The 26,769-nt window shown below is 30.8% G+C and overlaps 1 protein-coding gene and 1 long non-coding RNA gene across 12 annotated transcripts in view; one reads left to right on the forward strand and one right to left on the reverse strand.

Annotated features, from left to right (window-relative positions):
• Positions 1–26,769, reverse strand: part of LOC127717431 (S-adenosylhomocysteine hydrolase-like protein 1) — a 109,038-nt gene that overhangs the window by 58,221 nt on the left and 24,048 nt on the right. For 8 of the 10 annotated variants that reach the window (XM_052223117.1, XM_052223079.1, XM_052223103.1 and 5 more), the window contains one exon: positions 3,324–3,382. In XM_052223117.1, coding sequence (XP_052079077.1) covers positions 3,324–3,382 — 59 coding nt within the window. Of the gene's footprint in view, positions 1–3,323; positions 3,383–11,088; positions 11,962–26,769 lie in introns of those variants that run through there. The other 2 variants (XM_052223087.1, XM_052223137.1) reach the window with 1 other exon arrangement.
• LOC127717517 (uncharacterized) overlaps positions 11,965–26,769 on the forward strand; it is a 33,330-nt gene continuing 18,525 nt past the window's right edge. The window contains exons 1-4 of one of the 2 annotated variants that reach the window (XR_007989215.1): positions 11,965–12,189; positions 17,887–18,031; positions 20,893–21,007; positions 23,269–23,356. This is a non-coding gene — a long non-coding RNA (uncharacterized LOC127717517). Of the gene's footprint in view, positions 12,190–15,509; positions 15,678–17,886; positions 18,032–20,892; positions 21,008–23,268; positions 23,357–26,769 lie in introns of those variants that run through there. The other variant, XR_007989216.1, reaches the window with a different exon arrangement.

Genomic DNA, 26,769 nt, shown 5'->3' on the forward strand with positions numbered 1-26,769 from the left:
CTCTTGAAAAAACATGGAAAGAATAAAACTGTCATAAAATAGATAAAAGAATAAGTTTAAGCAGTGACCTTTTGGGAGAATATTGTCATTTTAAGAGTTGAAATGTCAACAGTTGTTTCAATTAGCAACCTCTGAGTAGCAAACAATGTGTTTTATGTGTTGTTCATTTGGTATCAATTATTATTAGAACTACTATTCAATACAAAATATGGATAAAAAGATACTATAATAGTTGACTTTTTATTCAGTTTAACTTGCCTTATCTGGAGCTTAAAATTAAATAGACCATGTCTAAAATATCAACCTCTAATTTTGAAAATACCATTTTCTCTTTTTTATGTGTTGTTGGTTTGGTTGCTCTTATGGACACACATGTATACTTTTATATTTGCTAAAAACTGTAATCTTATAACTTCAAGTTTGTATATGTTGAAATCATCCTCAATTTATTCTGCTGAGATGTGAAAAATAATTTTGTCAATAAAAACCACCCTTAAAACATCAGCCTAATTCAGATATTATAAAATGCTTGGAAAGATAAAGAAACAGATATGCAGAAGCAGATATGATATTACAATTAACTACAGTACTGTAGTGATCTGCTGTAAATAAAGTAAAAGTTAAAAGAAAACAGATAGTAATCTAATACAGGCTATTAAGTGCTGGATTTCTAATCATGGTTCATTTTCTGGATAGTATGGTTTTTACCATCTTATGTTTATTTCTGGCAGAAGAACAAAATCATTAACACAAAACACCTCATGTTCTTGTTATTCTCTCCTCACCTTTGGAGATGAAATAAAACAATTATTCTACAACACCTGAGTGGGCGGGATTAACTGAAAAACAAGTCGAGTGCACTCCAGATGAAGTCCTGCATGTAGAACACATACTGATACAAATACCAAACATTGTTTGCTACTCAGAGGTTGCTAATTGAAACAACTGTTGACATTTTCTGAAATAAGCTCAACTCACAAAATGACAATATTCTCCCAAAAGGTCACTGCTTATTTCTTACTGATGAATCAGTTTATTTCAGATAATTTACAGCAATGTCAACTTGTTTGGAGGTGCCAAATACTAAAAGTACAGATATGCATCACTTTTAGCTTTGATGAATATATGTTAAAGGTGCACTCAATGATTCCATAAAATGGAGGAGATAAGAAAATCCTGCCACCTATATTTCTATTACTTCCATTTAAGAGAATGACAAAGGATTATTCCAGTGTACACATTTGTGGAAATATGGGGAGTCCCCTATAAGCATATATCCAAATGGTTCAATTTTATCATAAAATTTTCGAAACCAATCTGAAAAATAATTTCAATACAAATTCAATAGTTAAATCATTTGGTTTTGGGCTGTTACCTTGGGGCATAAAAAAATAGCTTAAGCATTAAACAAATCAAATCTTATGTAAGTAACAAAAGTATTTAATAGGCTTAAGTTTCCTGTCTGGACTCCTGGATTTATTTTTTTCTTATTCAAGGGCAGGTAATCTTGGCCTATATATATTTCAAAAAGGTCAGGAAACTATTTAGTACTATTCAAAGTGTTCCCTCTCAATTTCATGTTCTCTCATGTGTAAACACAAACATCAAAGAAACCATGAGCCAGGCTAGTCAATGGTTTTTAATACATATCTGAAAATTGTCAATCAAGCCTAAATTCAAATATTTATCATGCTTAAATTTATAGCAAAAGATAAAAAGTTTTACAAGTACAGTTCAAACAATATGGTTTGAATTTACTGGTGATACGTCATTTACACTGGAGACAACTTTAAACTTGAAACATTACAAACTGTTATGATAAAAATTAAAAGGAAGTCCACATGGGACTTTATGCAGATATAGTGTTTTAAACAAAAAATCTGTTCTGATGTAAAGGTGATCCCAAGGGAGCTACTATAATAGCAAGATTGTCAAAAACAAAATTAAAAATGTCATATACCTATGAATTTTGTTCCAAATCAATTTTGACTGTTTTTTAACTCAATATCGGGATTTTAAATTGCTTCAGATTGTTCTCAAAGGAGTTAAAATGTCAAATCAAAACCTGTTAATGCTTTAAACCTGATGATTGAATTTGAAATGTCACTAGAGGTTTTAAACTTGTTATTTTGAATTAAATTCATATTTTCTTTGCCTTGGGAGATTCTGATTTGCTTAAGGAAATGGATTGAAGTTTCTGATCTAAAATGCTGAGAATCAACTGTAATCATGGTAATTGAAGACTTCTAAGCATTCTAAAGGTCAAAGTAATAAACAAAATATAGTAGTGGATTACTTTTATAATGGCCTACTTGATTCATTGAGTCTACTAGTGTGGCAATAAAGGTAAAAGTAAGAACCATAACTCTAAATAATATGTGATAAGTTTAAAGGAACAGAACCTAAATTGTTCCTATAAAAGTTACTTTAATTTAGTCAGCAAGTGCTGAGAATACGAACAAACAGGCAACCTTCTTTTCTCTCAATCTTCATTATTTTAATTAAACTAAAAGATACATGTACTAATGAGTGTTTTTCTACACAAAAAGGGGGCTTAAGGAGGCCTTAATTGGAAAAAAAATTCTTTAGATGCATAAAGTAGGAGTGCAACTTGTTTTACTTTGTGGCATGCAATGACAATTCTTACCACAACAATGACAGTGTTTTTTCTTATTGCCTTATGGATGTAGTCATGTCAGGTTATGGAATTTTTGTCGAATGCTCAGACTCTTTGGTTTTTTTCCTACGATACAGGGTAAAATATTTTTCCCCATATCAACCAAGTTTCTTTTCATATAAGACTGCAATAGCTCATAAAAGGTCATTTACCAAAATTTAAGCAGATTCTAGATTTCTTTTCTTAGGATTTGAGACCCAAATAATGCTAATGCTAAATATAAGGTAAAAGTCTGAGTCAGCCTTTTCCCACCATTTTAAAAAAAATTAAAATATCTCGAAAAGGAGTTCCATAACCTATCAATATTTTCTACCTTTATGTTTTTTCTTAACTAATGCTCTTCTGATTTATAGTATCAATTTTAAATTCCAGATTTTTTTAATTTCACCTGACTACATCCTTAATACATTTTTTTTTTCAATTGAACCATGTTCTTTCCTCTTTTAGTTTTAAGACAATGACATTATTTTAAAAATGTCATGAAGTAAAGTTGTTAAGGGATGTAAGGTCAACATAATAATAATCTCTTGCAATGTTGAGAAACAACCATGCCAATGAATATATATAACACTTGTATTGCTGTTCCTCATCTTCCTGTTGAATTATATATTCACTTCTACAGAAATGTATTGTAATTTTACATTACCTGTACTTTTTCTCTTGGATTGACATCATCTTCATCTGAAGAACTTCCAGTGTATGAAGCTGTGAAAATAAATTCAAACAATAAGATTTGCAGATTCAACTTCAGTTATTTTGATTTCAACAAAAAAACTTTTTTTTAAATAGTTTTGCCAAGAATCAGAATAAAATTAGCCTCATCCTGGAAAATCAATCATTTTAATGATCTTTGCTATAACATTGTTGAAAGTTTTGAAAAAAAATCTTAATAATCTCAAGAAGAAATTGTGTTTATCTAATAAAATATGGAAGACATCAATCATAGCTGTTAAAATGACATGGCATGCTAAAATTTTATTTATCAAATAAAAAACTGTTAACTAATCAATAATTTATCTATTTAAGTGATTTATATCAGCAAATTCATACTTTAAAAGTAAGATTTATGTTAAACCTTATCTCAACATCAAACTGTGCATTGTACTTAGAAAATGTTTGAAGTAAAAATCTGAAGATATATATAAAGTGGGCAATTATAAATCATAAATCAAAAGACCAAAAAGAAAAGACAAGTAACAACAGTCCATAAAGCTTTACTCAGAAATCTAAAAATGAAAAAGCAGGGATAACTCGTTTGATCAAAAAGTGAAAATTGTTCCTGCTGGTGCATCCATTTTGTTGTTCATTTAAAAAAAGAATAAACATCGGTAATTATAATAATATTCTCAATATTTGTGATATAGAAATTTGAATCTAAATTTTGTAAAAATTTGTATTCACATTTTAACATTCATTGTTTTTTTATGATCTTTTTATTCACACTCCAAACTTTAACCCTTGAAATCGATGTCATACATATATAAGGTTTGGTACCATTAAAACGTTTAAACCTGCTGCATTTGTTTGCACCTGTCCTAAGTCAGGAATCTGATGTTCAGTAGTTGTCGTTTGTTGATGTGGTTCATAAGTGTTTCTCGTTTCTCGTTTTTTATATAGATTAGACCGTTGGTTTTCCCGTTTGAAGTTTGAATGGTTCTACACTAGTAATTTTTGGGGCCCTTTATAGCTTACTGTTCGGTGTGAGCCAAGGCTCCGTGTTGAAGACCGTACTGTACCCTATAATGGTTTACTTTTATAAATTTTAACTTGGATGGAGAGTTGTCTCATTGGCACTCATACCACATCTTCTTATACCTATGAATACTTTAATGCTGTATTTTTTACGAAACATGGAAGTTAAATAGTAATCTAAGGAAAACAAGTACATTTATATGTATACATGAATAATCAACGAAAATATTTGACAAGTACTTACTAGACCACAAAAATTTTGTTTACAGCTTGCAACTATTTTTGTATCAACTATTTCTTATTTCTAACCATTCGATAAGTTTAAAAAAAAAAATCATTGAGTGCAATAAACAGTCACATGCCCAAAATCGAAAGTAGTTCATTTCATAACGATGATTAAAAAAAAATCTACCTTCATTTTCAGGTAGACTATATCACCAATCTAATTCAAAATTCAGCACATTTACATAATTTCATGAACAGGCAATTTACAGACATAATTATTGTATCTCTTAATCATGCTAGACGGAAGGTCGTACAATCACGAGACTGATAGTCTGTCAGCATATGCAGCAACCCAGTGGTAGTAAAAAAAACAAATGCATGACTTGTTTTCTGAGGACACTATGCGTAACTGGAATAACTTTTCCCCGAGGACTGCCACCAGTTGTAAAGTTATTTTTTACATTTGAAGTTGATATTTAAGTTAATTAATTTTTGTAACATATCCATTCAATTTCATAATACCTGAGGTAAACATTTCTTGCAGTAAACAAATAATAATCAAACAGAATCAATTTAATCAATTACATCAATAGAAGATTAACAATTGCACATATTTTGTTCATCACTTGTATGATCTGTCAATCACCGTTATCTAATGAGATTTTCTCACCATCAATCAAATTAACAACAATAAAGCTCCAGGATGGTCTGAATTGGCTTCCTTAATTACAAATAAAATCAACTATAAAAGCCTTAATTGTAATAAAAGGACCAAGAATAGGAGGCTATAAGAAGAAGCCCAAGAGCAAAGGCCATGAACTCTGGAATCTGAACTCAATTAGTTATTTCTTTTCAGCTATGAAACATGAATGACCATTATAAAACATCTTTTTTTAAATGATCTGAGCATTAGAAACAAACACCATCCTTTAGGATTGAAATCGAGTCTGTCCGTCAATAACAAGGAAAATATTTATCTCTATCTTGTTAATCTAAGTAATTTTGGTTTAACCAACAGTTAAATAATAAATAAAAAAAAACAATTAAGGTAGATGGCAACCAACAACAACCATATCGCTACAGGCTCCTTGTTTGGGACATTCACATCAATGATGTGGCAGGAACTTGAAACTAGTTTGGGGCTGACATGCACCCTCCCCCTCTATATCAACAACAATGGTAAAACAGCACTTTTGAAAAATCAATAGTAAAAAGCTTGACTTATCAGATCTTCATTTATCACAGAAACTGAATAAAAAGAAGAAAAAAAAAGACACAAACAAAAGTCATGATCTAAAAAAACATAGTAAATTGAAAGCTAGTATCATTTTATCATTTTATTGGAGTGTGTGCTTGTATCTTAAATTATTTCAGGGTTTACATATGATGAAATATCATTTAAATTTAATCATTAATGCAATTCCACACTAATCATTCCAAATTGCTACAGTGAATGTTTTTGTAATGAGCTGGAACAACCACAGATTGTTAATATTTTTATAAACTGTTTCAGATTGAAATGATTGCTGAAGGCTTATCAATCAATCCAAACATTTTTACTGCTTTTATCTTATCTCTCATTTCCCTTTTTTCACAACAAGCCCAGACTGTTTTATGATACTGATCTAGAATGTTATATAATGAAGCACACACCAATGATAGTTAAGCTGATGAAAAAATATATTGACATATAATAGATAAAAAGCTAAAATGTTATTAATTTGTGCATTTGAGTTTTTTAGTCTTAACAAGTATAAAACAGCTTATTGATTCAGACCTATATATAATTTGTAAGCAAATGATGCTTTAGTTTTTTTCTGATCTTACAAGGACATGCAAAATACTGGTTATATTACTGGAACCGTTTAAAAGAATGTCATATTATTGGGTTGCTGTCTAATTAATTCATCCCCTTATGTTATTAAAATACAAAAATGTGTCCATAGTAAACGGATGCCCCACTCACACTATCATTTTCTATGTTCAGTGGACCGTGAAATCGGGGTCAAAACTCAAATTTGGCATTAAAATTAGAAAGATCATATCATAGGGAACATGTGTACTAAGTTTCAAGTTGATTGGACTTTAACTTCATCAAAAACTACCTTGATCAAAAACTTTAACCTGAAGCAGGACAGACAGACGAATGGATGAATGGACGGGCGAACGAACAGACGGATGCACAGACCGAAAAAAACATAATGCCCATCTACTATCATAGGTGAGGCATAAAAAAACTTTGGACTGCTTAAAAAAAAAAATGTCTTAACAGAATATCCAAGACCTTCCAAAGTCCAAACATTGCCTCAATGAGGTAATTGTAACCTTAAAGCATTATTGCAAATGCAACTATAAATTAACAGCGAAGTAGTAATCATTTGAGTCATGCTTTAGTATACCAAAGCATTAGCTTAACTGAATAGTTGGTTGCAACTATAAATTTACAGTGAAGTGCCAATAAGTAATCATTTGAGTCATGCCTTAGTATACCAAAGCATTAGCTTAACTGAATAGATGGATTAATTGATGGGTTGTGCTGACATAAACATCTTTCAAGCAATCTTTCTGCAAAACCAGTAGAGGAAACATTTACTGAGGATTCATTTATTTTCGTGGATATCAATTTTCATGGATAGAGGACAAACTTTATTTTCATGTATATTTGATTTTTGTGGTTTTGCCAAAGTCTGCATACAAGCATATAGAAAATTAGTACTTTGAAGAACATTTAAATAGATACTGATATTCTATGAATATAAACAATAATGAATTCACAGTACTAGTATTTGAAAATGGCTGCAGATATTCTTATGCTAATATCCCCTTGTTAAAATTTAATAAAAACAGCTTATCAAGTAACAGTTAACCACAGTTTGCCTGTGGCAGTTGTTATACTGGTAAAGAGATTTTCATGGAAAACAAATTTCCAGAGATTGAGTGGAACACAGGATTGGTTGAATATCACGAACATTTCAAAAGCATTATCTAGCAAAAAAATTAGGAAAAGAACAGATTTATAAATTGAAAAAAAAAATGAAAAAACATGATAAGACAATTTCCTGCTACAGCAGCATTGAATAGAATTTTCTCTGTAAATTAATTGTAATTGATTTTAATAGCTTTTTTACATGGAAGTGATTTATTAAACATATTAAATATAACTGCCTTTAAACTAAAACAAACGAAGCATGGAACAACAACATGATATTCTATGTCAGTCACCCAGATTATCTTATAATTAATTCAATTTAAATGTAATCATACATTCAGGTAATGTCTTGTTTAAATTTACAATTAGTGACAATGCATTTTTTTGACAATACAAATTACATAATATTCGTAACTAGATATTTTAACAAGAGTGCACACGCTGAAATGTCTCGCCTTCTTTTCTAATCATTGATATTATGTTGATAGTCCTAAATATAAAGCTTTCTTACAACTGTCACATAAACTTAACATTAACCAAGAAAACTAAACATTGACCAATGAACCATGAAAATGAGGTCAAGGTCAGATGAACCATGCCAGACAGGCATGTACAGCTAACAATTCTTCCATACAACAAATATTGTTGACCTATTGCTTATAGTTTGAGAAAAACAGACCAAAACACAAAAACTTAACACTGAGCAATGAACTGTGAAAATGAGGTCAAGGTCAAATAAAAACTGCGCGACTGACATAAAGATCATAAAATATTTTCATACACCAAATATAGTTGACCTATTGCATATAGTATAAGAAAAAAAGACCAAAACTCAAAATCTTAACTTTGACCACTGAACCATGAAAATGAGGCCAAGGTCAAATGACACCTGCCAGCTAGACATGTACACCTTACAATCATTCCATACACCAAATATAGTTGACCTGTTGCTTAAAGTGCAAGAAAAACAGACCAAAACACAAAAACTTAACATAAGTAATGAACCATGAAAATGAGGTCAAGGTCAAATAAAACCTGCCAGACTGACATGTACATCATTAAATATTTCCATACACCAAATATAGTTGACCTACTGCATACAGTATTAGGAAAACAGACCAAAACACAAAAACTTAACATTTAGCAATGAACCTTGAAAATGAGGTCAAGGTCAAATAAAACATGCCAGACTGACATGTACATCGTAAAATATTTCCATACACAAAATATAGTTGACCTATTGCAAACAGTATTAGAAAAACAGACCAAAACACAAAAACTAAACTATGACCACTGAACCAAGAAAATGAGGTCAAGTTCAGATGACACCTGCCAGTTTGACATGTACCCCTTACTATCATTACATACACCAAATATAGTAGACCTATTGCTTATGGTATCTCAGATATGGACTTGACCACGAAAACTTAACCTTGTTCACTGATCCATGAAATGAGGTCGAGGTCAAGTGAAAACTATCTGACAGGCATGAAGACCTTGCAAGGTACGCACATACCAAATATAGTTATCCTGTTACTTATAATAAGAGAGAATTTAACATTCCAAAAAATCTGAACTTTTTTTTCAAGTAGTCACTGAACCATGAAAATGAGGTCAAGGACATTGGACATGTGACTGACGGAAACTTAGTAACATGAGGCATCTATATACAAAGTATGAAGCATCCAGGTCTTCTACCTTCTAAAATATAAAGCTTTTAAGAAGTAAGCTAATGCCGCCGCCACCGCCAGATCACTATCCCTATGTCAAGCTTTCTGCGACAAAAGTCGCAGGCTCGACAGAAATTATCCAATATTCATTTATTTCTTAATACTCATTATACTGTAAAACAGATATCTCATGATTTTCTACCAATTTACAGTCAGCGTTTAGCTAGTTCATCTTAAGTTTTCTATTAAGGTTGTGGTAGTATTTTTACACTTCTAGATTGAAATAAAAACCAAGGGATTTCCTTTCAATTTCTTATGATAAGTCCTTGACTATTAGTCTAATACTTTTCTTCACTTTTCACAGTTAAGAAAGATAACCACATACAAGATGCAGAGGTTTAAAATAAAAAAAAAAATATACGAAAATTAAAAAAAAACCAAACAACTCAAAAATTTCTCTAATATAGTTGAATTAATATGTCTAAATATTAATTAATTAGGGGAAAAAGATTAGCAGGGGCCCAGTAGCCAATGCTACTGAAATTTTGGTTGGGCCCTTAAACTTTTATTAAAATGCCCATAGTGCTTATCTTGATTTTTCATATTGTAGCGTCAGAAAATGTGAAGTCTTATTCCCTGAAAGCGTAAATTTATTATAGTAATAGCACAGTGTCATTCTCAGGTTTATTTTTTTCTCCCATTGTCTATTAAGCTAATTGACTGGCTGTTGATGAAGAAATTTAATACATATTGAATTTGGTCATCAGCAGAAAGAAGCAAACTGAATTTACTGAGGCTAACCCTGGGTGACCAAAATGATACTGTTGCAACTATAGAAATGTTAAAATATCCACAGGGCAAATAAAAATCTTACAATATTTTACCATTCCCTTGTAGGTGAGGCCACAGAGTGGGCATACCTCTAGGATGATCCTCTGTGTCCACTGTACAAACTGAACATCTCTCTTCCTTTCATTCAAAACCCATACAGCAAAGCAAAGTTTAATTGTCTACTTAAAAACAAAATAATTTTTGTTATTTTTTTTCTAATTTCACTGGGGCCTCGGTCCAAGTGGTTTAAGTAGTTGAACTACTGTATCACTAGCCTGTCAACACTGAGGTTGTGAGGTCTAATCCTGCACATGGCAGGTGTGCTTGACTCCAATCTTAATTGACAAGGATTGTCAGCTTTCCCACCAAAAGTTCGTTGGTTCTCTCCCGGCATTCCGGCTTCCTGACAACCAATAAAAACTGACCACCAGGAAATAGCACAATAGTGCTGAAAGTGGCGTTAAACATTCTCCTTAAATTTTGCAGGTAATGAAATGCCTCAAAAAATAAACTTGCATATAAATATATTATTTTTGCACATGGGGAGCTTATAATCACAGTCATCTTTTTTATATTCCAATTCTATAATCAATTTAGGTGACATATATATAAAGGTGACCTTCAAAAAACTTAACCTCATCAATGTTACCAGAAAATGTGACCTTTAAAACCTTATAACCAACACTCTATCCTTTAAATTTCTATTATAACCTACTGTTACAGGTGACCTTGAAAAACATAACCTCATCAATGTAACCAGAAAGTGTTACCTTTCAAACCTTACAAACCAACACTCTATCCTTTTAATTTCTATTATATTATAACCTACTGTTACAGGTGACCTTGAAAAACATAACCCCATCAATGTAACCAGAAAGTGTGACCTTTAAAATCTTACAAACCAACACTTTATCCTTCACGATTCTATACCTACTGTTACAAGTGACCTTGAAAAACTTCACCTCATCAATGTAACCAGAAAGAGCGACCTTTAAAATCTTACAACCCAACACTTTATCCTTCACGATTCTATACCTACTGTTACAGGGTCACCTTCAACTTACACAGTGAATCAACACTTTCTCCAGTAGAAGAAGCATTACTTGATCTACGATCACTGATGGGCTGTAGTGACAAACGTCTGTCATACTGTATACTATGTCTTTTACGGCCTGCTCGAGACTTGTATGCATTGTCCCCTTCCAAATTCCGTATCTTTTCCGACATATCGAATTCATTCTGAATATTTGCATCGGTCACATTCCTCCCAATTTTCTTCATGATTTTATACCTTATAATCACAAACACAATATACTCCTTATTGAAAATGCACCACCGTACTTTAAGCTCCTTGATCAGTTCTGCAGAATGTTTACATTACAAGTAATTCATACTATGTCCAAATAAATGTCCCCAGTATATCAGTAGAATGCCATCAAAAGTAAACAATCATATATCTCACAGCATGTAAAATGTCAGGTCATAAAACAAACTATGCTTTTGTAATATCTTTCATTTATAATTCTAAAGTTCAATGCACCATTGTAAACAGGATCATTCTTCCCAATCTTTTAAATTAAATGTCTCAATAAATTTAATTCTTTAAAAGTACAATAACTCCACAGAATGTATATATATAGATATATATATAGATATCTTATTCAGCAAATCACATACCGCAAATCCAAAACAATAAAATAAAATAGAACAAGGTATACAAATTGTTTTGATGTAAGTATGTGTAAATCTACTTAGCTAACTTCCTATGTATTCAATAAGTAGATTTCACTTTTTTGGAAATTTGCCTGTGATATTTTTAGAATCACAACAAACAAAATAGCCACTGATGTCTTGATGATTTGTGTCTTGGCAGGACTACATCTTAATAGAATACCTTGATATCAAAACAGAAATCTTTCCTATGAAATTCATTACCAATAGCATTAGCTCTCCACCTAATACTACTGTAACTAGCGGTGCAATTAATGGGAAAAAGTTGAACGTTTGTGAGGTTGTATCCGCTATTGATATAGTCCGACAGTGACAGAAATCTGCACATACATTGAACGCTGTGATAAAAGCTCCAATGATGAAATCTATTAATTACTGTGTGACAATGGAAAGAAATACAACAAGGAAGAGATCAATTTCATTTTTAACACAAGGTAAGCCCTCTTTCATAATGCATGTAAATTTCAAAGATTTCCAATCAATGCTAAGATCAAAGAAAAACAGGTATTTCATCAGGTGTTATAAAGAAATATAAAGGATGTGATAAATAAACAACTTTTCCCACAAGAATAGAGTTGTGTTAAAAAAATTCTGTATTTTTTGTCGTATATTACATCATACAACTTGATGAGAGACAATTCAATGGGAAATTATGGATCATTATTTTCAATACAGACTGTTAAAAACTCTGATTTTGAATTTCATTAAAAGGTTTAAAATTTTAATGTACCGATTAAAATGTTTTGGAATATAAAAGTTTTAAGAAAAGTTATTTTAGAACATTTTCAGCAAATCTGTTGAAAGTATTTTTGCAGAGCTTTACAAAAACAATGGCATCAAATTAATTTTTCTTTTACCATTCTATGGCTGAAAGTTTTGTACACCATTCAAAGAAAATCCTTAACCTTATTTCAAAAAATTAAATCACACAATCTTTATGTCTCTGTAAACTAGTAACTAAAGAATTACATACATATGAAAAAAGTCTTACAATTGTTTAGAGAATATACAAAAAGCTACATCTGATGACCACAAGCTTACAGATTAATCCCAAATGTATCCCACCAAAAATTCAAATATGCAGGAAAAGTCAATGTTTCTGCTTTAATAGCAGATGTTTAAAGATAAGTTTTATTACAAAATCTTAAGTATTTATACTAAGTTCAAATATTGCAAAGTGCTTAACTGCATAATTTCTACATGTACACTTATTGTACAGGTCAACAAATATTTTCAAAGCATTTCAAAATTGATTGAACAGGCACAAATACTTCAAAATCAAAATTTCATGCACACCTTGCAGAAAATCTTTTAATTCTTTTATATCTGCAGAAGATTTACTGCGTATGTTCTTGACATTTAATGAACATAAAAGAAAAGACATTTTCTTTAAGTAAAATTACGTAAGTTCACTATTATATGCAATTTTTCCAAAAATTTATTGTTCATAATTTCAAGATGATCTTTTCAAAATGAAATTAGTAATATATTACACCATGAATGAAGACTTAATTTTAAGGACTTTGAAAAGATTTTAACCTCTTAATCACCAAAAAATGTATTTACAAATTCATTAGAATCAGTAATTGCATTTTAAGTATCCAATTACTATCAGTACTGAATACTAACAAAATATATAGAAGGCAATTATACAATTGTACTTTCTTTATTGACAACACTCTGATCTTTATTGATTCAAGCTGAACATTTCAATGGTAATCATAATGATGTCCCAGACAAATGTCTTCGACAAATCCCAAATGCATATCTTAGTTAATGCACCAATCTGAACAATTTAAGCAGGTTCAAATAAAAGATTAAAGTTTATAAAATGAAAAACAACAAAATCAAATTTTTAACTTTTTGTTCTAATGATTTTAAACCAAAATTCATAGATTATCATCCAATTTTTTTTTTTTTAAATTGGGGCTCAGGGGGTGGCAGTTATTATTTTCACTATTTTAATTATTTTTGGCAAAGACCTCTATCAAAATGAAAGAAATAGCCTCAAGTAAAAAAAATTTTGTGGGATCTGAAAAAAAATCGGGGCAGGTTGGGGATAAGAATATAACATGTTTTTTTGTTATGGTTTAAAAATAAACTGTCTCTGTTTAGAATTTGAATGCATTATTCAAAACTTTTAAACACAGTTGACCAGGATAACAAAAAACACAATAACCTGTAACAATGACAGCAAGAAATTGTGGTTCAAAATGGTGGATCCTCGAAAAATTGCAACTTAACTCTGGCTATGGTCACTGATACTGATCATAAAGCAGGGGCCGATTCAGGGGATGGGGTGGAGAGCGACTCGCCTTTTGATTGGAAATTATATCCTTTTGCAGCAATCATCAAAAAATTTTCCGGCAGTGTATATTCTGTTTTCTGGAATTTTGACCCCCCCCCCCCCCCACCTCTTTTTAAAAAATCATGGATCCACCCCTGTAATGACTCAAGAAACTTAACCTTTGATAGTCTGTCCTTTTAAATAAATGAATATGTAGGTTTAAAAATCTCCTCTAGTTGTTTATAAACACTAAGGTTTGACAGTTTACCCGACCTTTGTATTTGAAATTAAATCAATTCTGACCCTGGAATTTAAAAGGTCCTGCTTTGACTATCATTATGTGTAAAAATTTGTCTAAAAAATATTTTGAGATCAATTTTTTATGACAAATCATGTTCAAAGGTACGTTAGTTAATTACTATAATACATTGTACTATTGCATGTACATGAGCTATATCCTATTAATCTTAAACTTAAAGCTTTGGTCATTCTAAACCTAATCCTAACCCAAACATCACAATCATTAACTGAAACAAATTCAATAAATGCATGGGTCTCCTCATCAAGGCTTCCAAGTTTGCTTTAAATAATGAAAGGTCCAGGACCATGCTCACCATCAAGTGAAAAGTCCTCCTTCAGAAATTCAAAGGGACAGTAAAAAGCATCAGTATAAAGAATTTGAGGTCCTTGACTATTGTAATGCAAAAATTAAAAGTCTTCTTATAGAAAAGACAGGGACCAGACCTCAGACCAATAGCAATTTTATTCCTACCTATACTCTGTAAAAGTAATAATTTTTTGTCAGTGTAATAATTTATTATATTATATTTTAACCTGCAAAACATGCTTTTACAAACAAAACCACAAATATTGGATACAGAGAAAAATATTGTATTTCCCAAGAGGTATGCCAACATTTCTGAATGATGAGTAAAAAAAAACCAGCTGTTCTATGATTCTGTTACATAATCATCTGCTTATTATTCTAGTCTTCATAAATTAACAATTATTGTGTCCAATGTTTAAATAATATATGAACAAGTTGTTCTCTTTAAAAAAAAGAAAAGCAATACGTGAACCTAAGACCACTGACTGGTCACCAAAAGATTGTTGCTGAATTTTTGTTTGCTTTTGAATTGAAATAAATGACTGTGAATAGAAGAAGATAATGATTATGTTAAAGTACCTTTATTAAAAATATGTAATAGTGTTTATATTCTTGCACAAGTCAGTTGAAAGCAATGTTGGAAAGTTGTGAATAGAAAAGTGTATATACAGCTACTATTTGAATATACATTTTAAAGCTCGACTATTTCATTTATTACTTGGGAATGGGATTGTACATCATTTTTTCATAATCCTATTGCAAATCCCAGTTTCTACAAATCGGATGTATAATGCAAATTGCACAAACCATTAACCAATCGCAATATAAATTTAAGCACTCAGTTAAATGCTTTATAATCTTGATGCATTTATTTTATCTATCATATCTTTATATTTTGTTTCCTGCATGGATGCCTTCATATTGTCAACTCGTTATTGAAGTTGTCTGTATGGTAGATGTTGTATAGATAAATTTAAAGTCCGTTTTCCATGTGAAGTGAAATCCTGTGGCATGCAACTTATAAGAAGGTTTCGTATATTATTCTTGAGAGTAACACACCAGCTTCATTTGGACCTCTTATAAAGTGACTTATTTTGGTCTCATAAAACATCTCAAATTTTAAGGATTTCCTGATTTACTTAAATCAATCCAAATATTCTACAAGGAAACTTGGTTTCGAAGAATATCATATTTTCAGAAGTTTTATGAATACCTGAACATACAATTTATATAAAAAGACATGTAGATACATGTATAAAAAGATACCAGGATTAACATGTTGTACGCCAGATGCGAGTGAAGTCTACAAAGAATCATCAGTGACGCTCAAATAAAAATGGTTAAAAAGGCCAAATAAAGTACGAAATACCTTGGGTAGAAAATCCTTGGCATTTCGAAAATGTCAATGTTTACAAAAGGACAGTGACTCAAAAAAAAAAAAAAAACAGAAACCGCTAGAGGTCAGAATATCGTAAGCAATGATGACCGTGCTTGAAAGTCACATGTCAAGCTCTTACTGACGTGTCCTGAATTTAGATAAGAAAAGTGAAAATTTGCATTGGCGAGTGAAATTAATATTTATGCATGAACATGGTATTTTTGCTCAAGAAATAGCAAAAAGAAAGCATACACACTGATACTCTGTGAAGAATATGCATTTGCGTCATCACATATATTAATCTAATAGTTGAATTCGGATGTCAAACTACCTACCTCAAGTGTTTTGACTCAGTTTATTCTGGATCATTGTATATCAATAAACTATTCCCAGGTTTATTAAATACTACACACACAACGCGTAGAGGGACCGTCTTAAAGCATGAATTATATAATTGCGTTATCATTATACTTAATATTTAATAAACATTCACATTATTAAAAAACATATATGTTTTGTCAAAAGGCAAATATGTTCTAACATATAAATGATTTTAGAATGCAACCTAGTCTTTAGTGTTTTACTTTCAAATCTACAAACAAACTTTGCCGGATTGTTGAAATATACAAATTGAATGTCACGTGGTAGCCTATCCATAGAGGGATCATATCAAAGATACAAATAACTATATCTACCTGTATAAATAGTGGAAAATTTTTGAGACGTTCCGAGAATCGTGATTCCGAGGATATCGAGTGGCCCATAGACACTTGCAAAACTCGCCAATATATAAGCATGAACCCCTCAGGGGGTTCACGCAAAAATGCAAATGGAGTTTGGATCACACTATTATAATATTTTGATGTAAATAAACAAAAATAAGAATATGAATTTTGTGCATCAAAAGTGATTTTCTGGATTTTTGTTCATCATAAATGCTCAGACCCAAACATTTCTAGGCTAAGGATGTTTAAATACCTTTAAATGCCTTAAAAAAGTATAGCCAAATTCATCTAAGATCAACTTTGCCTAAGGGAGTTGAAACCTTAGTTTCTTAATTATTTTTTAATTTATCAATGAAATGAAGAATATCAGAAATTTTTCAGACATGCTGAGTCAAACTTAAAACTTTTGCAATTAAGTAACCTTTTCATGATTTATACAATCATACATGATTAAATGCAATTTTATACAGTACTATTCATACTACGCATCTTGGTTATATATCAAAGTGTATACAACTTGATATAGAAACACTGTCTATACAACAAATGAAATGACAAAATCTAACACAATTATCTTTTGATACCGCTAGTGAATAAACGGTAAAACATGATATCTCATTAATAGAACACAATTTACTAATAAAAAGAAATCAATATCCACTGATGACAACAGGATACAAAGCTTTGAAATACCAATTAACATTCAATTTGTAAACAATGGGTTCCTGTAAAGAAATGACAAGAGAACAGTCACAGTATCACTGGATTTAATGGCGTTGTGTAGCAGAACAAGGCAGCTAGCTGTCTGCAATCTTTCTATTGAGACAGAATACTGGCATTACATCCCAGACTGTTAGGTTTAGACCCTATAACTTTTTAATTAAGCTAACATAATGAAGAATTCAAAATCTAGAGTTACAAGAAAAAACAAACTATTTTTTTTTCACTTCAAAACCATACCACTTTTTCACTAGAAATCCATATCACTTTTTCACTCCAAAACCATACCACTTTTTCACAACAAAACCATACCACTTTTTCACTCCAAAACCATACCACTTTTTCACAACAAAATCATACCACTTTTTCACAACAAAACCATATTACTTTTCAACAGATGCTTTTCCATTGTAGATAGAGAGAATCAAGATAGAGAGACTCTGACAGTTGACTGTTATGATCAGCCCAAAAAACTTAAACCTGTGTACAGATGTAGACATGATTCTATTCAGTCAGGATGATTTTTTTGAAAGATGTCACAGTTTCCTTTCATTACCAGGTGAGACTGTAGGTGCAGTTTTGATCAGTCTGATAGGGTGTACTAATGGAATTTTATGTAAAGTTTGTGAGTCAGCAGCCCAACATACACATCAATAATCTTTAAAACAAAATTAATGCGTTTAATCTTTATAATTCTCAACCCATTTCTTTTTTTCATTTAATTTCAATTTTCTTTGCATGAGCCACAGGATTCCATTATTGTGCATCCCACATGCATATACATGTATCACAGTAAAATCAACATATTGTTAATAGAGGTTACAAAAGTAGTTTCTGCAACATGTTCTATCTAATTGAAAACCAAGTTAAAAAAAATTTAACGGACCAATCAGAAACAAGTATTTGTAGATATGCAAATCATATAAGAATTATAATACTTTGATCAATCAGGGAAATATTCTTTACCTCAATGTCATCAGTTTTGTCCTGAGTCTGAAGGGCTATATAGAATACTTTGACCATTCCAAGAGCTGCCAACTGTTTTATTGAGCAAAGGAGACATTATAGAATATGTTAGTGAGTCACAGATATGACAGATGCAAAATATTTTGATTAGTCAAAGACAGTGTGTAGTAAAATACTTCAATGATTATTCAGTCATGTTATAGAATCTTTAAAATTGTGTTGTGCAATCAGTAAATTTGCTGTTAAAAGTCAAAACATTCATGTGAATCGAGTGATCAATGTCAAACGATACTAATCTTCATCTATAAATGATTTTCTTAACGCCTTGAAAGCTAATTGAAATAATAAATCCTTTAGGCAAACATCCATCAGATATCAGCTTAAGTTTAATTGCAATCATTTGTACCATATTGCTCAGTAAAACGGTTCTGTGTCATAATGAAAATAATCTGTTGCAAGCAGATGTGTTCAAGATTTCTTGGTTTCTAATTATTTGAAATTTGTTTCTTTTCTAACGTTTTGGTTCTTTGGATAATTTATCAAAATGTTGAAATGCTTGAAATTGATTTCAAAATCTGCTTTGCATGACAGGAAACCAGAGATGTATTGTATCATTAAATAAATGGGGAATGTGTCCATTGGACACAGATGATGCCCCCGTCCCCCCCCCCCCCCCCCCCCCCCCCCTTTTGCATATATAAAGTTATAAAGGGGCATAACTCGAAAATGGTAAAAGGGACACCACACACATTCAAACTTGATATGTGTTTTGTGGTAATAATCATTGTGTATAAGTTTCATACCATATGGTTGAGGCAAACTAAAGTTAGAGAACGGAAACCAATTTCTGGACGTACGAATGGATGAACAGACGGACAAGGGTAACACTTATTCCCTCTTTCGGTGACCGCGTAAAAATAAAAATATTCAAAATTTAAAACCCTATGTTAAAATTGCAGTTAAGTGAATTGAATGGTTTTCAAAGAAATTTTCCAGCATTTGAGGCTAAAAATCAAAAGAATTGGTTTAATAATGAATATTTAATTACAAAGGAAATGTCAACAGATAAATTTAAGATAGGCTGCATATCGTCTTCTCTTTGGGTTCTGGGATCCGGAGTAGGTTCATGCATATTATTTGAGGAATATTTCCAAGTTTAAGACTTGCCATAGAGGTTATTTCTTTATGGACTGCTTTTTATTTATTCAAGTTTTTGTACAGAATTAGGTCAATGCATATACACATTTTTTTAATTTGCAGTTTAAGACATTATATTTTTGAATTGAAAGTCTAAGGCATTAAAGTTTTTGAATTTGAAGTTTAACACTACAAATTTTGAATTTGAAGTTTAATACATTACATTTTTTTAATATGCAGCTTAAGACACTCCATTTTTGAATTTGCAGTTGAAGACATTACATTTTTGAATTTGAAGTTGGAGACACTACATTTTTGAATTTGCAGTTGAAGACATTACATTTTTGAATTCGCAGATGAAGAATTATATTTTTTAATTTGAAGTTGGAGACATTACATTTTTTTAATTTGCAGTTGAAGACATTAGATTTTTGAATTTTAAAGTTTAAGACACTACATTTTTGAATTTGAAATTTCAGAAACTACATTTTGAATATGCAGTTAAAGCTCTTGTATTTGTACCATTATAGACTATGTGATTGATATAAAAAGACCATGATGGAGTAACAACAGTTATGTCATGACATCCAAGGATTTGTATACAAATCCTTGATATGATGACATCAATACATAATTTAGCTCTATAGAAAATCCTTGGCAACAACGTAACATAGGCTTAAACATCAATTTGATGACAGCATTTGAACAAAATAATCATATTATCATCTGGTTTACACTAAATGTTCAATACCCCAAATCTAATCTATCTGCACACAATTAATACCAGGAAATCAAAACTGAATTTATAGCATTGTCTGTGTGTATTTAGCAAAAGTCTGTAGATCATAATTATATATAAATACAATGAATTCATGATCACTTTTTGTTAACCATAGCCCTGAATATGTTGCAAGGATAGCCAATCATGAATTCAAATTTTTTTCAGAAATTATTTGTTCCTTTTATTATAACCATGAAAGTCAATAAGATAAACCAAAAAATTCTTTAATTTCAACAGAAGCTTTATATATACTGTAAATTCAGAAATAATTGCGTGCATTTATTATTGCGATTTATGAAGAATGGACAATAATGCAAGACTAATTATTGCCATTTCAGGAAATACAGATGCATATATCAGATATCAGAGTGCGAGTTCTAATTATTGCGATATTAACCCAGTCGCACTATTCGCATTAATAAAAAATTTGCGATAATTTCTGAATTTACAGTATTACAAAAACATGAAAATATGTTAAGTGACCTATAGTTATTAATAGTTTTCTCGTCTGAGTGGTTTTACATTTGTCATTTCAGGGCCTTTCATAGCTGACTATGCGGTATGGGATTTGCACATTGCTGAAGGCCGTACAGTGACCTATAGCTGTTGACTTCTATGTCATGTGGTCTCTGGTGGAGAGTTGTCTCATTGGTAATTATACCACATCTTCTTATTTTTATATGTGCACTAATATACAGTTGTGTGGATTTAAAAAATTAAACTACATGTTCTTCATTGAACCAAATGCAAGATAGAGCAAAAGCTGTCAATCAAAATTATAATATGTCAAACAAATATCCATATACTGGTACATTTTTGAAATATAAGTACCCTTTTGTATTATACTTCTATTTATTTCCACCGTGCAAAATTGCCTTCAAGTCAATTCAAATATGCAGAAGGTTTAAATTAATGACAGATTACTTGGAAATTTCATAATGAATACATGTACATTTGTACCCTTATCACTGCCATCAATAAAAACAGTGGTGGATCTAGAATAGGGCGTAGAGGGCATATCCCCCCTCTTTGATTGCCACAAAAAATAAATCTCATATTTCTCACAATTTATAGTAATATACAATTTTTTTTATCACAAAATCATCTTAAAAATCTCAGTATCTATTCCCTTTTCGGAAATTTCATTTCCCCTCCCTTTAAAAAATCTTAGATCCACACTAGGAAATGCTAAATAAATTGAGGTTTAGGTAAGAAACAATCAAAACTGTAAAAGATTCCTTGAAAAATATCAATATTCATGACAAACACGGAAATTACCTGATAAAAGATCCATTTTGTGTTACCTCAACAACACAACATTTAATATTAAACAACAATTAGCACCATAATCAGGTCACAAAGGGTGAAAAAACTGAAAATATAATGAAGCTGCTGACTACACATCAAAAGCAAAATAATAAAAAGGTGGGTAAATGTATTTTTCATTCAATATAGGTAAATCTGATTGGTGTCATGTGACAAATGATGTACAAAAAGATTGCATGAGCAGTGCTCGGTTTTTACAAATAACTCCGGAAGAACAAAAGTTGAATTATCATTCAAAATCAAGAAGCGCCATTACATTATGTAAAAAGTTTTTGAAAAGAATCATTGCTATGTCAATTGAAGGTCTACAGTCACAATCACGAAGAGGTCTGTAATCACTTACTAGAGACATTTTAACTTGTCTAAGATTCTACATGTTCAGTTTTGTCCATCTGCCATCCGTAACCTTTTTTTCATGTCTTACGTCAGGTGATGGATAAATATCACACAGTAATTGCTTAGTATCATGGTGTGAAGCTATTAGTTTCACGCAATATCACACCATCATGAAATTATTACTTAATAAATATTGGTTCTGGTTAGTTACTGTATATGATGTGGTTAAAATTCGATTGGCTAGAATTTGATATAGAATTTAGAACTTAATTTAATGTCACAGACAGGAGAAGATATTAAATAACAGTATGGGTACTCAACACCCAATCAAATTGCTTCATGTTGACTTTATTTAATCCTACCTTTTTAGAACATTAAACTTGGTATAATTAGTTTTATGCAAACTTCCATATGAATTTGCCTCAACAGTGCTTACTTAAACTTTGATGACATCCAATTATAATCAAATAATGACAACTGTTTAAGTTTTAACCAATGAACTTTTTATCATATCATTACATTTCAATCCCTGACATTGACCTCAAATTGTCAAAAACCATACATGGTACAATGTCAGTGGCAACTCATGAATCCATACATTATTTTGTTGAACTTCTTATAAGATTAAATTTTCATACATATATATGATGTATTTTAGATTCATCATTATTCGTTCGATAGGTAACGGTCACTAACCCACGAATTTAAATGTTCCACGAAGTGCACATTTTCTACAGATTTTGACAAACCCACGAAATGAAATATCCACGAAACAACAAGTTTCCTCAATCCACAAAAATAAATTAATCCACCGTATCGAGTTTCAGGAAAATTGTCATCCATGGACATTTATATTACAGTGCATACTATTTAATTTTATGCATTTTATGAACAATGATTCAGAATTCTTAAAAACATTTCATGCATTCATGAACACCTAAAATAAAATTTCCATACCTAAGCTCAAAGTGTCCACAGATTCCGCACTAAAATTATCTTCCATGAAAAACTATCTGTGACAGATCATGATAAAACTTTATACCTGAACTCCTTCCAGGGAACAATAAAAACAATACTAACTAAATAAACATTGAAAAAGACTACCCACACCTCAGCATCAAGCTGAGCAAAAAAAATGAACAACTATATATAATTATATTTAAACATCTATTTATGGCATTTCATATTCATCTTTGGTACTAAAAACATTTTTAACAAACATGTTTGACTTTAATTTATCTATTTTTCAGAAAAGAAGATTTTTATTAGTAACTGGAGACTCTTTAAATCAGGAATTTGCCAATTATAGTGAAAATAATGATGCTGAACATTGCTGAAGTAAGTTTCACTTAAATCCAAATCTTCATCAATGACTTATTAGATATATATGACTTCATCAACAGTTTATATCCCCATGACAACCCTGACCTAATTTAATATTATTTTATTAGGTCATATTAACTTTGTTTCATAGAGCAAATGATGAGGTGGTAAAAACTATTCTAATTCAACAATAATCTTATAATGTTGAAAAGGCAATTTTAACCAAATCCAGAAGTTTCAAAGATTGTTGCTATATTTTGTGTGGTCATATTTATTTTGGTTTCCATACATTCAATAAGTACTATAAATATTACACATTCCAGTAAATATTAAAAATATCTGTTCATTTCATTCCTGAAAAAATTGTTGCTACAAATTAACTAAAAATGCAGGAAAAGACTTGTCAAGCACTGACAATTTCTCAAAAAAACAACCTATCAATAAAGGATATTGAGGTTAATTAATTGAATAAAGATATTTGATTTCCAGATTCTAAACAAAATTTTGACAGTGCAGGCAATGGGTCATGAGAGTAAAAGAACTATTACAAGTTAAGGGAGGGCATGTAAATTTAGTAAATACTGTGTGCAATTCTGTCCTCCTTTTCTTTCTTCAACATTCTGTATAAACAGGAAATGTACAAAGATAGACAACTCTTGTTGGCTGAACTTGAAAAAAAGATATTTTGAGTTGTCTACCTTCCCATAAGAATAAGAATAAGAATAAGAATTTTATTAATCTAATCAAGAACCCATAAAGGGCATCATTTACAACAATATTAAGCACAATATGATTGGAAAAAAGAAAAACTATATCCTAATATAATACTATCATATATTGGACAGGATCAGAGCCTAACACATCATGTGTCTTACATAACATTAACAATAATTGCATAATAATTTTATATATTTTGTATCCACCTGGATCTTATTTCTAAACACTTAATTATATAATTGCCTAGGCACATAAGAGTTGGTAAATGCTCATTTGTGAACAGCCAGAAATATTTTTTATCCTTGGGTAATTCTTTAAAATTATTACAAAAACTGTTTACTTTATCCCATAATAATTTTCTCTGTTCGTTATATAAAGGACAACTTACTGTGAAATGGGTCTCATCTTCAATAGAATTTGATCCATGTGATAGGCAGTGATGACATAGACGCTGACTTCTCTCTATGTATTTTTTACTATACCTATCTTTCTCAATTTTAAGATCATGTGCACTTATTCTCAATTTACATATAGCTCTTCTTATATTAAAATCTTTAATTGATAAATAAGCCTCCTTTACGAAGTCAGTCTTGAGGTTGAAATAATTTTCTAATTTACTATTACCTTGTGATAAGGTATCAGATCTTTTGACCCCCCAAAATGTTTTAAAACTGTTACAAAGTTTACATTTTACAAATTTAATTAATCTATTGAGCTTTGTATTCAAATTTTGTATATCAAGTGATTGAAGGACATATCTCATAGATGAATACCAACAATTAATGTTTCCTGCATCTAAAATTTTATTACAAACATAAGCATCATAAAGTAACCCATCGTCCAATTTGTTAAGCCTGTGTACATATTTTACCATAGATATAATGACAGAAAAATAAAGAGGAAATCTTGCAACCTCTGATAACACTGCCAAATTTGAGGCTTTTTTATTTACACCAAGAATATATTTTAGATACCTGAAATGTGATTTTTCCAAATAATCATTTATGTAAATTAATTCAAATAGATAATCACTTTTTTTCTTGCAAGCAGCAGAGTTAATCTTAAAGGTACCCCAGATTTCACTACAATATAATAAAATTGGTTTTATTGTGTGATCATATAAATGGATTGCAGTATCAATACTTGGATTACAAGCTGACATGGATTTTTGTAGTTTAAATTTTGCCTTTAAGGACTTTTTGAATAGCTCTTCTTTCCCCTGCTGAAAAAGACCACTGGAAGTAAAGACTATCCCTAAATATTTATATCTGTTAACACATTCTATAGCCTCATTATCTAAACAAAGTGATTCCTTCAAAAATTTTCCAGGCTTGTTAAAAATTAAAACTTTTGTTTTGGACAAGTTAACATCTAGACACCAATCAATACAATAAGTTTGCAGGTTATCAAGTCGGGTTTGCAGACCCTGTTTAGTGTTTGATAATATAATAATGTCATCGGCGTACATAAGACAATCAATTCTACGCCCATTGATATAAACAGCATCTGGACTCGACTCAAATCTTGGAGGCAGATCGTTAATGAAAAGCTTAAATAAATTTGGGCTTAGAACATCCCCTTGCCTAACCCCAACTAGCGAGCTGAAAGATGGCGTTAGTACATTACCCACTTTCACCGACATTTCATTTTTTCTGTACATGTCTTTTAAAATAGTATAAAATTTTCCAGATATGTTATTTTCCAATAATTTGTATCTAATACCACAGTGTATGACCCTATCAAAAGCCTTTTTAAAGTCCACAAAGCAAGCATAAATTTTCCCCCCTTTTCTGTTAGTATATTTATCTAATATGGTTTTTAAAACAAACATATGGTCAGATGTTCTGCTCTTTTTTGAGAAACCAACCTGACATGGATGAATTATATTATTTTTATCAAGATGAATGTCAAGTCTTTTATTAAGAATACTGTTAAATAATTTTCCAATGCATGAATTAATTGCTATGCCTCTGTAATTTTCAGGTTTACTAGGACTCCCTGCTTTAAAAATTGGACATATATAAGACAATGACCATTTGCGAGGGTATGTTCCAGAGCAGAATATCAAGTTAAAAAGTTTCTGCAAAACAGGTGCAAATATACTACCCCCTGATTTTAATATCTCGTTTGGGATACCATCTAGTCCTGCAGCTTTATTATTCTTTAGTTTATTTATAGCATCCAAAATTTCTTTTAGGGTTATTTTGTAATCCAGTTCACAAAAAGTTGGATTATTTTCTAAATTTTTTACTTTCTTGTTAATTTCCTCTAATCTGTCTTTAAATTTGTCAGAGTTGAGATTTAAAGATTGAAAATATGAAAACCAGACGTTAGTTTGAATAGAATGTTCTGGACCATCCAAATTGTCTTCTTTTAATTCTTTGATGAGATTCCAATAACTCTTTGGATTATTATCCCTTAGATTATCCAGACTGTCAAGAATGTTTTGTTTAAATTTCCTTTGTTTATATTTACGTAGCTTATTATACTCCCTATAACATTTATAGTAAGACCCTTTTATAATTGGGTCCCAGGGGAATTTTGATAACAGCTCACCTTTAGAAATAAGGCTTTTACGTTTTTGTACCAGGTCTTTGTCAAACCATTTTTTGTTTTTGTATTTACGTGCAACTTTTTTCTTGGTTTTACGGAATATTAAACATTTACTGGCAGCATTATCTATTATATCAAAACATTCATTAGCTGCCTTT

Source organism: Mytilus californianus, unplaced genomic scaffold, assembly GCF_021869535.1.
Source record: "Mytilus californianus isolate M0D057914Y unplaced genomic scaffold, xbMytCali1.0.p SCAF_1, whole genome shotgun sequence".
NCBI lineage: Eukaryota > Metazoa > Mollusca > Bivalvia > Mytilida > Mytilidae > Mytilus > Mytilus californianus.